This window comes from Thunnus albacares, chromosome 4 (assembly GCF_914725855.1).
Source record: "Thunnus albacares chromosome 4, fThuAlb1.1, whole genome shotgun sequence".
Lineage (NCBI taxonomy): Eukaryota > Metazoa > Chordata > Actinopteri > Scombriformes > Scombridae > Thunnus > Thunnus albacares.
In genome coordinates, this window is record NC_058109.1 from 25,666,662 (window position 1) to 25,681,759 (window position 15,098).

The 15,098-nt window shown below is 41.2% G+C and overlaps 2 protein-coding genes across 4 annotated transcripts; both read left to right on the plus strand.

Moving 5' to 3' along the window:
• The first annotated feature begins 535 nt into the window (after positions 1-535).
• LOC122980623 (limbin-like) lies at positions 536-12,908 on the plus strand. Of its 3 annotated transcripts, XM_044348779.1 has the most exons (24): positions 596-637; positions 924-1,103; positions 1,453-1,534; positions 1,761-1,942; positions 2,142-2,198; positions 2,339-2,525; positions 2,645-2,745; positions 2,899-2,964; positions 3,076-3,210; positions 3,420-3,559; positions 3,961-4,285; positions 4,438-4,677; positions 4,902-5,077; positions 5,287-5,446; positions 5,589-5,765; positions 5,893-6,203; positions 6,365-6,539; positions 7,210-7,353; positions 7,584-7,811; positions 8,639-8,871; positions 8,984-9,071; positions 9,278-9,453; positions 11,191-11,292; positions 11,525-12,908. In XM_044348779.1, exons 3-24 carry the CDS (start codon positions 1,516-1,518, stop codon positions 11,925-11,927), a joined length of 3,825 nt encoding a protein of 1,274 aa, XP_044204714.1. In that variant the 5' UTR covers positions 596-637; positions 924-1,103; positions 1,453-1,515; the 3' UTR covers positions 11,928-12,908. The 3 variants fall into 3 exon arrangements, with proteins under 3 accessions (XP_044204712.1, XP_044204714.1, XP_044204713.1); XM_044348777.1 differs by having other exon boundaries at positions 536-1,103; XM_044348778.1 differs by lacking the exons at positions 596-637; positions 924-1,103 and adding an exon at positions 1,122-1,271.
• On the plus strand, positions 12,705-14,696 carry LOC122980625 (cytokine-like protein 1). Its single transcript, XM_044348781.1, has 4 exons — positions 12,705-12,908; positions 13,019-13,063; positions 13,589-13,735; positions 13,830-14,696. Exons 1-4 carry the CDS (start codon positions 12,771-12,773, stop codon positions 13,929-13,931), a joined length of 432 nt encoding a protein of 143 aa, XP_044204716.1. The 5' UTR covers positions 12,705-12,770; the 3' UTR covers positions 13,932-14,696.
• The last annotated feature ends 402 nt before the right edge of the window (positions 14,697-15,098 follow it).

A 15,098-nucleotide genomic window follows, 5' to 3' on the forward strand; every position in this document is an offset into this window, starting at 1 on the left:
GGGTTAATGCTAATAAACAACTTCTCTAACTACTCCAGGTCACTACGTGGACAGCAAATAACGGTTACAACCTAATACCATATTACAAATTACATGCGAGCAAAAAAAAAATTTATATGCAATACGTGATTTAGTAAAAATTTATTTCCATCAAACCAGACATTTACTTTCGTCCACAATGTTTCTGCGTATATGACGTCAACTTTCGTTAAGTAGTGTACCAAATTTTTCGACCACATGAAGGGGCGTTCACGTTAATTTTCCCAGTCTCTATCTAATTTTTCCGATTATTCCGACATTCCATGAATGCCACATTAGTTTAGCTAATGGGTAGACGAGGATGACAATGCCTTCAATATAAAAGCACAAAAAGATCCTTGTGGGAAAATTGAGGAATGGCTCTACAGAATAATATTTACATGTATAAATGATACAAATGTGCTAAAAATAATATCAATTTTATTGTTATTTCGCATATTTATGTGTCGTTTATATATCCAATCATCGTACAGTCTCATCTATGTTGTTTTATCTTGAAAGGCACCGCCGGAAACATTCGTATGTACTTTGTTGCATTTGACACACTTGAGTTGAGGAGGAGTCCGTTTCTTCCCAAGTTTTGGAAATACTTGTCGAGGTCAAACAGCTACGGTTATTATGCTTTTTTGGTCGCATAGGCATCTTTAAAGACCGCCCATAGTTTTTCTTGAAGTAATAACATAATGTGCGTCAGAAACGCATCTCTACTTATTGTTTCTCAGGGAAAAGCCATGGAAATGTTTTCATTTCAACCGCGGCGACATCAGAAATGCAGTCAGTTAGCTAACGGCTCTCCTCGGTGAGAGCAGCACACCAAATAGATGCTTCAGGTACATTTTATCGCGGAGAGGGTCACAATATGGTCTTTTTTCCTGACTATCCAGGTTTCATGTTGGTTTCCAACTCCTCTGTATTCCCGTTGGTGTCATGATGTCACCGGCACACGTGAAACGCGTGCCGGTGTGTTGGAGTACGGGGCTGGATATTGTAATGGTAACGTTACCTCTCAGGCTGCGTCTTGGTACACGACACCACCATCACATCCTGTTTCGGAGAACCGTGGGGTGAGTAGCCTAAAAATGAATTGCACCAGAACTTTTTTTCATGTCAGATTTGGTGTATCTTAAGCCACCAGTCTCTCCTCTGATGAAGATTCAGTCTCTGAGACACCATCTGACAGGATGCTTGTTATCTGCAGATGTTAATAAAGCTACACATCACACCTTATAGTTGTGAGTTGTATCCCAAAAATGGAAGATGAATATGTATTTTGTTTTATTTCTGAATCAAACCTATATTTGGATTAATTTGTGATGTACAGGTATTTGTTGGCTTTGAGAGGTACTCTTGTTTATGCACGGCTGCAGAGTGTTGCTAAGGCTAAATGTTTAATGCTGAATGTCCTTTATCCAGTGTCAGAGCCTCTCTAGTATCCATGTAACTCAACATGACCCTGGTGGGAAATCAGAAGAGCTGATGCTGCTTAAAATGGATGGTTTGTTCTCTCCTTTCTTGTTACTTTACTTCTATACACTAACAATAAATAACATAACAAATGTTATGATATACTCACCATCTAGTTATGCATGTTTTCAATGCTGTACACCTACAGATGATATAAAGGTCAAATTCCATGTGCTACCTTGTTATTCTTGTCAATTTTAGCCTCTGTAATTGTGCTTAACAAAGGCTGTTAAAATGTCCTCTGTGTTACCTGACAGGTACAATGGAAACATATGAGCCTGTGGTGTTTTCTGCAGAGGGGCCTCTCTCTTCTTCGGCCCCTGCTGGCCCATGGGGACACTCCTTTTACACTTCATTTAGATACATGTCAAACATCTTACACTTTCGGGGCCGCAGAAGCACACTCACCAGATACATCCCCGGCCACACTCTGCCTCAGGTGTGTTTCTGCTTTATTAGTACCTGTAAACTATTCTTAAAATTAAAATTGTATCCATATTAGAGAGCTGTTATGGTTGCTTCAGTCTTTGCACAGACTTATTGGATTCTTTATTTTATGTCAGAATCTTCTTTGCTTAGCAATACTGTGATTATCAACTTTAAAGTAACTTATTATTCAGTGTTGCATGTTTCTGCAGGTTCAGAGTGTGGCGCCTCCATCCGCATTTGGGGTCAAGTTTCATAAGTGCGCACAGGTACATCAATATAATTATTTGAAGTAGCTACACTTAGCTAGATGCATGACCACTTTTAATCTGCAAATGAACATTACAGAACATTTAAGAATGAACATCTGGTGATTCATTCCTCTCCTGCTCAATCATGCGGGCTCCAGGCAAAGCTTGACACCGATCCTCCTCAGCTGACATTCTTCCTGCTGATTCACAACATGAGCCCAGTAGGTGGCACCAACCTGTCTCAGGTGGCTATTCGGGACTCCATATCTGGAATAGTGCCCCTGAAAACTGAGGGCAAGGTTGTGGAAAGAGGTTACCAGACATTTGCCATCGATTCACTGGCTGGTATGTCTGGCAGATGATTTTTAACCCTAGCATGTCTGATTTTAACTTTTGTTGAGTTCAAATATTTTGTGCATGTTGCATCTTCAATAAATAACATAATACTGATTTTACCTTTTCAGCTGGATCCCAAATTGTTGTCAATTATACTGCACACATAAGGAGTCATAAGAGCGAAGTCTTGAACCTTCCAGCTTTTCTCACCTTCTCTAACGCCTCACAGGTATTTATCTGCTGCTCTATTTCAGCTGTCTTCAACTTGAAAAGAAACCTCCCGAATTGACAACCTTGTTGAACTAAAACAACATTTCTGTTTTTAGAATTACAGTATGATAAGATCATTTTCTCTCTTCTTATTGTTTACTTGAACCCATAGAATGATGTCAGCATGTTTGGCCCATTAACAGCTAATCTAACACTGAGGGTGAATTCAACTGATAGGGTAAGTTGTGAGCACTTAGCATACACCTGTAGAGTACAGTTAATTGTATGTTTACTCCTTTAATGTTTTCAATTTTGTGATTCATCATTTAGTCTCATGTTTCTGTTTTAGATTTATCCTAACCATGGTGTCCATTTTGCTGGATTTGTTGGTGGGTTCTTTGTAAGTTTGATGCTGTTGTCACTGGGGTTTCTGGCCATGAACCTGATAGGTCTCAGAACCAGACTGAGCCTTCTTCAGCAAATGGTATGGCATGACATTGATTTTTGTTTCTTACTTTAATAAAATTGGTTGCCTGTTAAAAGAAAACTGTCAGAATTTGTGCAACCAAACTGTATGCAGTAAACAACAATTTACCAACATGTTGCTTGGTTTTTTATTTATTATGAGAAAGTTTCTTTTGAAATGTCATTATATATTGCTAGTTGTTTATACATTATATTTTCTTAACTCAGAGAAACAGAGGTGATTCAGACCCAGAGTATGCAGACTGCAACATGAGCGAGACCGTCAAAGACGAGGCAACATTTGAAGACAAGATGGTGGACATCATGGTGCTGGAGGATCCGCAAAACATGTACCAGGCTTTGGAGAAGTGAGTAGACCAGTCAAGGGGGAATTACACACAGTACTTCTTTATATGTTTAATCTCCTTTAATAGAATACTAATTTTAAAAATCATCACCAAGTGAAATAAATTTTCAAATATATCAATGTGTAATTTTATGTCAGCACTTTTCCTCTTTACGTCAGTACAGTCAGTTCATTTTGGAGCCTGCATCTAGCAGCCATAAGAGAAACTTAATGTTAAGTCACTTCTGAGTTGGCTTCAACATTCACTTATGAAGTTTGTTGCTTGGAAGAAACATGAATCATTCCTGGTTCTTTTTTCTAACCACTGAGCTACTGTTCCACCCAAATTTTTACTATTTTGTTCATATATCATAAATGTCTCACTATTTTTCCTCTGCTAACTCTACATATTATCCCTGTAAGCCTTGAAATGTCTACACTGCTGCGTGCCACCAATAACCTGGAGGCTACCCGGATTCAGATCTACAAGGACGTGATGTCGTCCTTGTTGGGTGGCCTGCGGTCTCGGGGCCAGGCCAGTGCTCAGGCCCAACAGAGGCTGCTCAGCGTGCTCCACGGACAGCTGCTGGGCATGGAGGGTCGGCTGAAGGAGGAGCGAGGGGCCCGCATGGCTGCCCTTGCTGGCCAATGTAACCTGGAGACTCGGGAAGAGATGGAAGCAGAGCATTGCAGGGAAGCTGCTGAGAAAGCCCAAGCGGAGCTGCTGTGTCAACATGCAGATCAACAGGTCGATCCACCACTTTTGTACTGTTAATAGATTTTACTGATAGAAATTCTTGATTGTGATATTTGTGATTTTATGGTTTGTAGAATCCTCTTGGTTTATTGCTTTCATTACATGCTTTCACTAAACTAAATCCCATTTTTGTATGTTACCAGGAGCTCCTCCAGTGCAGTGTCCTCCTGGAGAAGCTGCACAAGCTGAGCCAGAGTCAGCTCCAGCGCATCCTGTTGGTCCGACATGAAGAGGCCTCAGCCAAGGTCCAAAGGCAGATCATTGAGTGGCGCCGGGTGGAACTCCACAAGATCTTCTCTGAGGAACTGGAGGAGGCCACAAGGATGGGCGAGTTGGAGAAGAGCACAGCTAAGAGTCTTCAGCACAATTACTTTGCCTGTCAGGTGAGCAGCCAAAGTAGATTTTTAGATAAATGACATGTTAGAATTGGCAATTTAAATGTCATGCTCAGTAAATAAAATAGATCAGACACAATTATGTATGTGTTCTGTTTATTTTCTTCATCTTTCAGCAATTTGTAGATGTGGGAATCAGCGCATACTGTAAATCAAGGATTGGACTTGAAAAAAAGTGTGTATTGTGCCATTTCTTTCTCTTTTCTGACCAGGATCAGCTAGAAGAGGTACTGGATGTGGTCCTTGCCAATCAGCGCTATGTGCTGGCTGAACGCCATGCACAGAGGAAGTTCCTGGTGCACAGCCTCCACAGCCTTAATAGCCTGATTTCTGACACCTTCTCCAGCACCTCCAGCAATTTGGACAGCTGGTTCACTCACATCAGAAGGTTGGTGCCTATTGTAGTTACCAGAACATCAACACAATCTGCTGTAATTTTACATCTAGTTGCACTACTACACTACACTACATTTATAGATTGTAAATGTGGCCAAGTAAGCTTGAGTTTTGTTAACAGTCTAACCTTGAGTTCTAAGCTCATTCATAATAAGTATACTAGACTAGAGCTGTTTTAACCTGGCATGTCTTCTCCACCAGAGGGAGCACAGTGTCTGCTGAGCAGATAGACCAGCTGCAGGAGAAAGCCCAGAAAGAGCTGGTGATAGTGAGGCAGAGACTGGACGAGGCACTGAGCCAAGAGAGGAGAGCCATGCGCTGTGGACTGATTAAGAAAAGAAGAGAGCTCATCTCTGAGTTGGTGAGGAGTGTATTCAGGGTTTTATTCCAAACACCCTCACTATATAGTGCGTCCATTGTTGACTGATACCACAAAACATTTCTCATTTCATTCCTTGAGTAATATACGACTATTGCTAAATCCTGCTTCCTACCCTCTCCAGCTGAGGGTCCACAAGCAGAGACAGAAAGATCTGTCGGACCTGTCTAAGGGTCTGGAGGAAAGGATGGAGGTAGCCCAACACCTGCACTGTTGGCAGAACTTACTGACGGCTCACAACTTGGAGCTAGCTGAGCTCATCAACAACCTGGATGAAGAGGCTGCTGCTGACATCCGCAAGGTGCTCAAACACATTCACTTAAAATTATTAACCTAATCACCTTGAAAGGCATAAAAACACACACAAAAGTATTTTGTTAAGCTTCATTGAGTTTACCCCCTGTCTTGATCCTCTATCTGTGCTATAGATGACCATGCGTGTAATCCAGGGTGCCATAGCAGAGGTCAAAGCCATCCAGCCTTCCGCAACCCAAACCCTGCTCACACTCTCACCTCCAGGGATGCAACGCTCCCTGCTGCAGGTAGAACCAGAGGCAGCGTCGGGGCAGTCCCAGGGACAAGGAGTGAGCACTCTCCTGCAGGGCCAGGAGAGGCTGCATCAGGAAGGCAAGGCTGCCTTACACACCCTCAGCTGCACCAGGGAGGCTCTGCAGGAAGCCATGGAGAGAGAGCTGCAGGAGCAGAGGCAGCTCAGGGATCACTGCAGAGCTTTCTTCAGGTCAGTGACACTGTACACTAACACATCTTGTTCCAGGGGATTTAAATATAGGAAAGTTCAATGAGTGTGTGACTTAAATGTTATATCACGTTTTTAGTTTGTGCATGTCCTTCAACACAGTCATTTAAGTAACTGTCTTCTTTTTCTGTGTCTGCTCTCAGGTGTTTGTGCTTGTCCCAGCTGACTCTGTCTGAGGATGACAGGCTGAGGATGAAACTAGAGTTCCAGAAGTGTCTGTCTGTGATGGACCGCTGCCTTGTGCTGCCTCACGCCATCTCCAGAACTAAACTCCACACTGCTCTAGAGGCTTGGAGAAAAGACAGCGAGCAACAGATGGTGAACACATAATGACATATTGAATTCAGTTTATATGTTCTAAAAGGCCAAGTGACTGTTGGTGGTCGTGTTAGGTATTATTTACCCTGATTTGCCCACTAATTTTAAAATAAAAGCAGTTTAACATTTATTGACATTAGAGATATGTTATTGAACTTGGCATGGTGGTGGTGGGAACAAGCAGAATCCCTATTTTTAAGACCCCCAGACTTTACGTATATTTGCAGCATAATTATGCGTTATAGCTCTCAATGGAGTCAGTTGATGGCTTTTGAATTTTTCTATACTTCTGTTTTGTAGCTTTATAAATGGATGTCTCTGTGGAAGCCCACTCAGTTCTCTTTGTGCTAACTTTGATGATGATGTTTTTGTTTTAAATATCATCATGATACATTTCTGAAGGTAACTCAAAGGGAAGAACCCCCCTTGAGTTAAACTACAGCAAGAGATAATGGTGCATTTAATGTTTTTACAAATGAGAAATGGTGAATGGTGGTTGCCAGTACAAACCACACTGCAATCAGCTTCAATTGTGTGGCAGCTGGATGAGTGTACATTGTTACTCTGAAATAATAAAGTGCTCCACAGAGTGGTTTCATTTCTAATCACATCATAACAGCACGCTTGGAGTAATTTCCCAACCACCTTATGGATATTATGGTTTTTGCAGATGAAACCACAATCCAAGGGGAAAACCAGCGAGGCCAGACAGAAAACAGACACATCTGACCTGCTCCATTTCCAGAAAAAGCTCAAGGACAGAATACAACTGTTTGAGAAGGAGAAGGAAATGGAGAGTGGTGCAATGAAAAAGGTAAAGGAGAGATGGAAAGAAGGAAGGAAAGTTCAGTTGTCACTCCAATTAGCTTTTACCAATGTATTCATTTTATAATATACCAAACCCTTCCAATAAGTTCATACAGTAGCAGAAGCTGTAATTCTCAAAATAAATGCCTCTATGTTAAATTTTGACATGTAGATGGCACACGGTGTGCTTTGAGTTCATACATGATGACTGAAACTCATCCTTTGTAAATTTGGCAGGTGATGGAGGAGATGGGGAGGGAGAGAGAGGATGATCTGCGCTCTCAGGCGGACAGTTTGGCGATGCAGATGGCTACCATCCACTACCAGAAGGCTGAGAGGAGAACCAAGGTCTTGGAGACCTCCAGAGCCATGCTGACTCTGCACAGCCTGCTAATTCATCAACTCAGAGAGAGAAAGAGCCTTGAGAGACAAGACATGGCCCAAAGTATACAAAGCCACTGCTTGGTAGGAGATACTTAAAATTAACCTCTGTGCTGTTGCATTGCAGAATGCTCAGCGGGCTGCTCACAGGGTTTGAGAGGCATATTAAAGGTATACTATGCAGGATTTGTCAGTTGGTGTCTGTAAACACACAGCATTCAAAGTTGGCCTCTCTTCCCCGAGTTAGAGAGAGAGAAAGAGAGAGAGCAGCAGTGGTCAAGCAAGCTAGAGAATGAAAGAAGAGAGGGAGAGATTCACGGCATTGGTGACAACAAAGCTGTGAATCAGAGAAATGAAATGGTTTTTTTCTGATTGTTTCACGGTGGTTACATTCTGAAGCACAAATAAACACGCCCACACCTCCGCACAAACCTGCATAAAGGCACAGAGCTTCATCCTGTCCGCTGTGGCCTCTCTGATCTGCGAGTGTGTAGCTCAACCCTGCCTCGGTCAACCAGACACACAGACCTGCAGCTCTTTATACATCTATGACACAGAGACAGACGGCAGAGCGGAGCAGAGGAGAGAGACAGAAACAGCGATGTAGCCTGGTTGCCATGCTATGAGTCCCGACCTCACACCCTGCACGCTCTTATTGGCTGAGGGCTACGCACCCACTGCCCATAGGTTGATGCCACCGCCACACACTTCCAGTGGGTCACAAGTGATGATTGATAGGGATTATTTTTGTCATACATCCTATAAATCCTGCATTGTATACATTTTAAGATTTTAAGTAATGTTAAATTCTCAGACAACTTTCATTTCCATTCTTAAGTTCTTAGACATTTATTTTCTCACTGAACTTTGTAGACTTTTCATTCAAGTGTTAATTTGACTCTTTGCTTCAGGGCCTAGAGGAAGCAGAACAACAGCTTCAGAAGGAGAGGACTGATTTCGACAGCCTGGAAATATCTCCTCTCAGACTCAAGACAAATCAAACACACCGAGACAACTCCGATGAAGGAGATGAGGGCAGTGAGGAGGAGAGACTGTTTCAGCTACGGCAGGATTGCAGGATGGTGTTCATCCTCCAGGAGGCACTCTACAAGTGCAATCAGGTCATCACGCTGTTGGCTGAGAGGTGGGCCGTCATGTCACTTTTTATCTCGGGAGCAATGAGGAATTCTGTAAAGCCTTTGGATTGACACAGACCATTAAATTTTACAGAGTTGAAACTCTCTGGTGATTTTTAGGTTTCAAGAGACGACTGCCAACAGTCAAGCCACAGAATATTTGAAAGAACAGATGGAGCTCAAGAGACTGTATGCAAACTGTGACCAGGTCTGACTTTATCAAGAATTTTTCCAATGTTACCTTTAATAGAAACATATTATTGACATGGGAAAATGCAGGGACATCCTCTCCTCAGTGCTGTGTGCATGCTAGTACAAGCAGAGAAAATCTGTTCTTCAGATGATGTTATGCCTTCCTCCTGTTTCCAGTTTAATCCTAATATCATTTAATATGGTAACCTCTCTTCATCTCAGGACCTGGAGTTTGCATCTCAGCTGGTGAAGCAGAGTCAGGTGTCTGCTGAGGTTCTCCTGGAGACCCTGCGTCTTCTCCTCCCAACCCTGCCTGAAAGTGAACTCCTTTCCATCACTGACGCCCTCTGCCCCAAACAGCACCCTGCATCAACGTCTGCAGAGCAGGAACACGCGGGGTAAGAACCAAGTTCACAATCTGAACCCCACAATGGACAGTGTAGCCTTATTCTGTCAGCGGTTTAAAGTTAAATCAGTATTTACCTGTCTGTAAATGATGTCAGGACATTTAGGTAATTTCGTACAATTTGGACAACAAACAGTATGATATTTACCGTTGCAAACACCACTCTTTGGCTGAAAGCAGGGCAGATGGTCAATCCCTCATTGAGAAGCATTGGTACATTTTATCAAATGACTCATCTTCGTACAAAATCGCCTGGTTCTTGCAAATTGTAAGTTTGTGCATGTGCCCACAAAAGCTTTTGTCTTTCACTCGTCTCTGGGTTGTGTTATTCTTTTCCTTTTTTTAGAAAAAGAAAAGAACAGCTTGGATAAATGTACACAGCCAGAGTCTCAGCAGTTCTAGCTCTGTGGTTTAAGAAAGTAGTTTTTTTTTGTTTTGTTTTGTTTTTTAAGATTTTTTTTTTTCAGGCTTTTTGACAGGAAACTAGGGGGGGAGAGAGAGGGGTATAATATGCAACACAGGGTCCCCGGCAGGGAGTCGAAGTGAGGACATTGCAGTCATGTAGTATGCGCCTTAACCATTAGGCCACCAGGGTGCCCTAAGAAAGTAGTTTTTTAAGTGAAGTCACGGAGTAAATAAAAGCAGCATTGCCACAGCAGCTGGCTGAAACACAGCCATCTCCGAGCAATGTCTTAGATTTATATAACAAAAATACTGTTTGAACGCTGTTCCACAAGGGTCATTTTACCTGAGCCAAGATGAAGAGATAAATGATTTTGCTCATCCTTTAATTTCCCTCTCTTCCTGATACACTGGAACACTCATGACCGGCCCCTGCTGAGTTTGGATTACATTACTGATGAATAATGAATCTCTCATGCATGAGGTCTCTTTGGATCTGAGCTGTCTGGCCAAACGACAAGAGAAGTTTGGAACAATATGCAAGACATGTGTTTTTCTTTTCTTTTCTAGTTCTTTTGTTTCTGCTGTTTTGTTTGTTGATTTGAGTTTACCCATTACTGAAGACAGCCTAAAATCTCTCTAATGTGAATTCAAATAAACAGTAGGATGTAAAACTCAAATGCTCTGAATGTTGTGCTAACATTTAACTTGAGAACATCTTGGATCTGACAAGCCAAGGCTCATTTACTGCACTGTTGAGTGTGAGATCTTTGATCAAATCACTTTATATATAGCTATGCAGTCGTCTGACAACGGTAACGGAACAAAAGGTCAGAAACAACAGCTGTGTTATGTGAAGGGCTGTGTTGAAACACAAAATAAACTATCAAAGGAAGTTGAAATGGACAGAAAGTTTATTTCTTACCTGCCCCGATGAAGCTGCCTTGGTGAAAATTGTCAATGTAAGTTAGTTTAACTGATTTAACTTTTGATTTCTATTGAATTTATCCCTGTCATCTGTTCTCAGTTTGTCCTCTCTGTTAACTCCAATTTGATCATTCACCACTGTGCACTGTTTAAAATCTGAAGTGAAATAGTGAAATAGTTTCTGTAGCATCTGATCAACATGTAGCTAATCAAACACCGGTAGCACCTGAAATATGCAATGAAATGTCAAAAAAGCAGTGCAGTTTTTACTTTGTTTATTTTTGGTTTTTGTATCAGAATATCAGATGGCTAGGTATCTGACCATTTTTAATCAAACATTATCTACAGAAGTTGGATTACAGTTATCAGTTCCATAATATTTTGATGACTTTCTGACCAGGTGTGCCGCGGGGTCTAATCGACTTCTTCCTGTCAAACTGAGGGAAGACGTGGTGTATAAAAGTATGTCAAATATGCCAAGCTTCTCTGTGGAAAGACAGAGGTAAGTTCAACACATGTTTTGCTACCAGCTGCTGTATTAAAACTTTGTTTCACTCTCATCAAGACTAATTTTTAGTTCAGTGGTCGCCAACATAGACAAATCATTTTATTGAAGTGAAATATGCCTTTCATCATCAGAGGACTTTAATAGATGGGCTGCAGGGACCATGAGGTAAGCACATTAACACTCCAGTCCCACTAACAACAGCTCCTTTGTCCTCCACATCTCACAGACTCCAGGAAAAGAGGCAAAATCTGATGGAAAAACTGCTCCCCAGTTCCCATCTCCTGGTTCCAAAAGATGTTGCACCACTGCCGGTAGAAGAGAAAGGAAAAGAGGACAGTTTTACTAAAGCACAACCGTCTATTTATAAATCAACCACGACCGAAAGCACAGTGACACAGCAGCACAGTGACACTATAGAAGAAAGGGTCATGGAGGCAGTGAATGAAACATTACGCAGCTCAGCGCTCTCTGCCAGCACTGCGGTGGGCAGCCTTGCTACAGGGGAAAGGTTGTTTGTGTTTCGGGATCCACCTGAATCACTCGACAGCACGTATGCCCCCAAGAGGAAAAGGAAGAGGAACTTTCTTAATCTGAAGAAAGGCTCAGTGGCTCCAACAAACATACCTTGAGATTTAAAAAAAAAACATGTAATTTTGCCAGTTTCTCTTCTGTCTCCATAATGATGGTACTTTGATGTATGATAGCACTAAAACCCAAAATAAACTAATAGCTTTGATATGTAGCACAAAAAATTAGAACATTTTCTGTACTTTCCATGTTTTATGTAGCATTCAACTTTGTTTTTAAGTAAAGACAGCTGATTTTAAACTGTTTCCAGTTATTTCTTTGCTTAGTACTTCAAATTGTTTATAGGCAGTATCATTTGCAAGGTCCTAAAGGGGTGGTATGACCTTGAGACACAGGTCATGTTTTTGTCTTGACTTTCCATTTTTTAAATGGTCAACTAATCAACAGACTCATATCTTTTGAAAAGCTTACACTTTTCAAGTGAAACTCCTGTCTGTAGTAGTGTCAAGTACATATCTTCAAAAAATCAGTGCCAAAGACTCTACTGTATACATGTTCAAAACTGTAGACACTGGGCCCCATCTGAGGTTTTGTGGTTTCCTGTGAAGACTATAATTTTACACTCGAGATACACACACTGATGTTTTCAAATTCAAAACTCCACCTGAGCCTAAAACATTTTCTTGTATCTTACTGAAACAGCAGGTAGGTAATAAAACAGCCAACACTGCATGAACAGAGCATTGATTTACTGTCCAAAACGCAGCAAACCCCAAATGTTTTGCTCAGCCTTGCTACGCTTCCACGTCACCGTCCATCTATTTTTTTTTTCTACCACTCCATCCTTAAAAGTGCTGCAAGTCCTCCTCTTCACTGTTTGGAACAGTGTTGACTGCACACGCAGCTGGAAGCAGTCCCGAGCAGCGCCAGCAGAGTTATCCGACATGAGGCTGGGACTGGTGTGTTTCCTCAGCTTTGTGTGGCTGTCGGAGTGCGCGCCTCCGACCTGCTACTCTAGAGCGCTCGGCCTGAGCAAAGAAATAATGGATCTGCTGGACAAAATACACACCCTCAATCGTACGGTAAGAGCTCTTAGCTTTACTGCATCGTCGCCTTAAGCAGGAAGGGTTGTTTCAAGCACTTTCAGGCTACATTTTTATGACTCTAATGATAATGTTTGTTGTATTGGCAGAAAACATGTGCTGAGTTCCTTCCTACGATCTTCCTTGATGTGCATGTAAGTTTTCAACATCAGTGCAATGCATAACTTGTGGGGGGACACACAGGTGTGTTGGAAGTGGGTTTATTGAATCTCCTCGAAAATGCAAATTGTTGCATTTTTCTCTTTTTCACTTATAAACATTTTCACTCATTCAATTCCAGTCAGATGTTAGGAGTTAAGGAGTTAATCTGATGCAAAATTGACAAAGTAATCCTAGTTAGTTCACTCTCATCATGTACAGGAAGATAATTTAATGTAAAATGAATCAAATCACTATCCTTTGTTCTTTGATTTGTGTGACAAAATGTTATCTGATGCATCCATGTCCCATTTGTATGTTTGAGGGTTTGTGAAATGATAATGTATGAAATTTAAAAAAAAAAAAAAAAGAAAAGAAAAGAAAAGTAAAATCAAGTGAGTTTACTTGACCTATTGAGTGTTAATACAGTCTGTATTGTCAGGCAAAAAGAAAATAATTAATGAGGAATTGCAAATGATTCACTAGACGCTTGTGGTAAACAGTTGTTTTTATCTCTCTAGAACTCATGTGTCACAACCAAGCTCCGTGACTTTCTCTACCTGTTGCTGAACCATCCACACCAGCACTGCAGAGAGCGTCCAAGAATGGTGCTGTTGAAGCGTAAAGTCCAGAACTTGCACACGATCATCACAAGAATTTGTTACCGGGTGAGAACATCTGCAGTGTTTTTTTTTTGACCTTGAAGATCCTTGTTTTTGAGCTCAAGAGTGATTCGATCACATGTCTTTGTTTATTTGGCAGGACCTGGTTTTTTTCACAAATGACTGCGAGGCTATTGATACTGGACACAGCAGACCTCACTACGCTGAGGACAGACTTCAGCTTCTGCAAGAGGAGAGATGAGCAACACGAGAGAAGAGTCAGCAGATGTACAGCGGCCTGTAACATTCATAAAAAAACTGCAGTATGTAGAATGGTAAAGCATGTACTATAAACACAACAGCCTGCAGTGTATTACATTGCTTGTTTCATGTCCTACCTAGTTGGGTGCGTGTGTTAGCTGCAGACTCATGTTAGTGGACATGTGTGGTTACATTCCAGCAAGGACTGCAGAACTTTCCACAGGAAATTTGCTGAATGCCAACCATGCCGATGGAAACCTTGAAATAATAAAGCAATAAGAGATGCTTGTGAGTCGGGCTTAACTGCTGCTTACTTACCAGGGCTGATCAAAGGTTCATGTGTCATTAAGAGAAATATGTCATGTTGCCATAACCCTCGGACTGACTAACATGTCTTAAAGGAGCATTATACAGCATTTAGTAAACATTTGAAGGGTTGAACATGGTGGTTGAGAATGTTATGTAAGGAATAGATGTCCTAAGCATTGCTTTCTCACAGCTGTACAGTATGTTCCTTTATGCATTTCTTGCATCCAATCTATTTTTAGTTTTGTTTCATCTCAAGTTACCACAGTGCTGCTGCTTGTACTCAAATACAAGTCAATGTTTTCATGACCTTAAATAAATGGATATAAAATAATGGAGCTCTCACTGCCATAGAGACATTAGAAACATTCATATTTTTTGTAGTTTACCGGGCATTCTTTATATGTACTTAATGACAATATATGTCTTATATTGTGTAATAAACCTCTGTATGTATCAACTTTTTTATGTTTCTGTTGATTTATTTTCTAAAATTGTCTCCAGAGTCTCTGCCTGCTGTTTCTGGGAAACACCGCACATACGCTGTCAAGACTAAACTGGTTCATGTTCTGAAGAAGTGAAGTGAAGTCATTTTCACTCTTGTGCATTTATTGTAATGTTCGTCACTACTGGATAAAAATAGAGCTGTATTTTTGAGCAACCATTGTTTTAAGCAAAGTACAAAAAGCATTTTCACTCTATAAACCAAAACATTTGATTAACTGTGAGAGAGGAGTGTGGTTTAACACAAACCACACTGTCTTTCATTTAGCGGGCAAAACTTAAAGTAAACATTAACTCTCCCAATGATGAAATGTAGCTATTCACGTATTTTGGACAAATAAATAATGGTGCTGTTGCC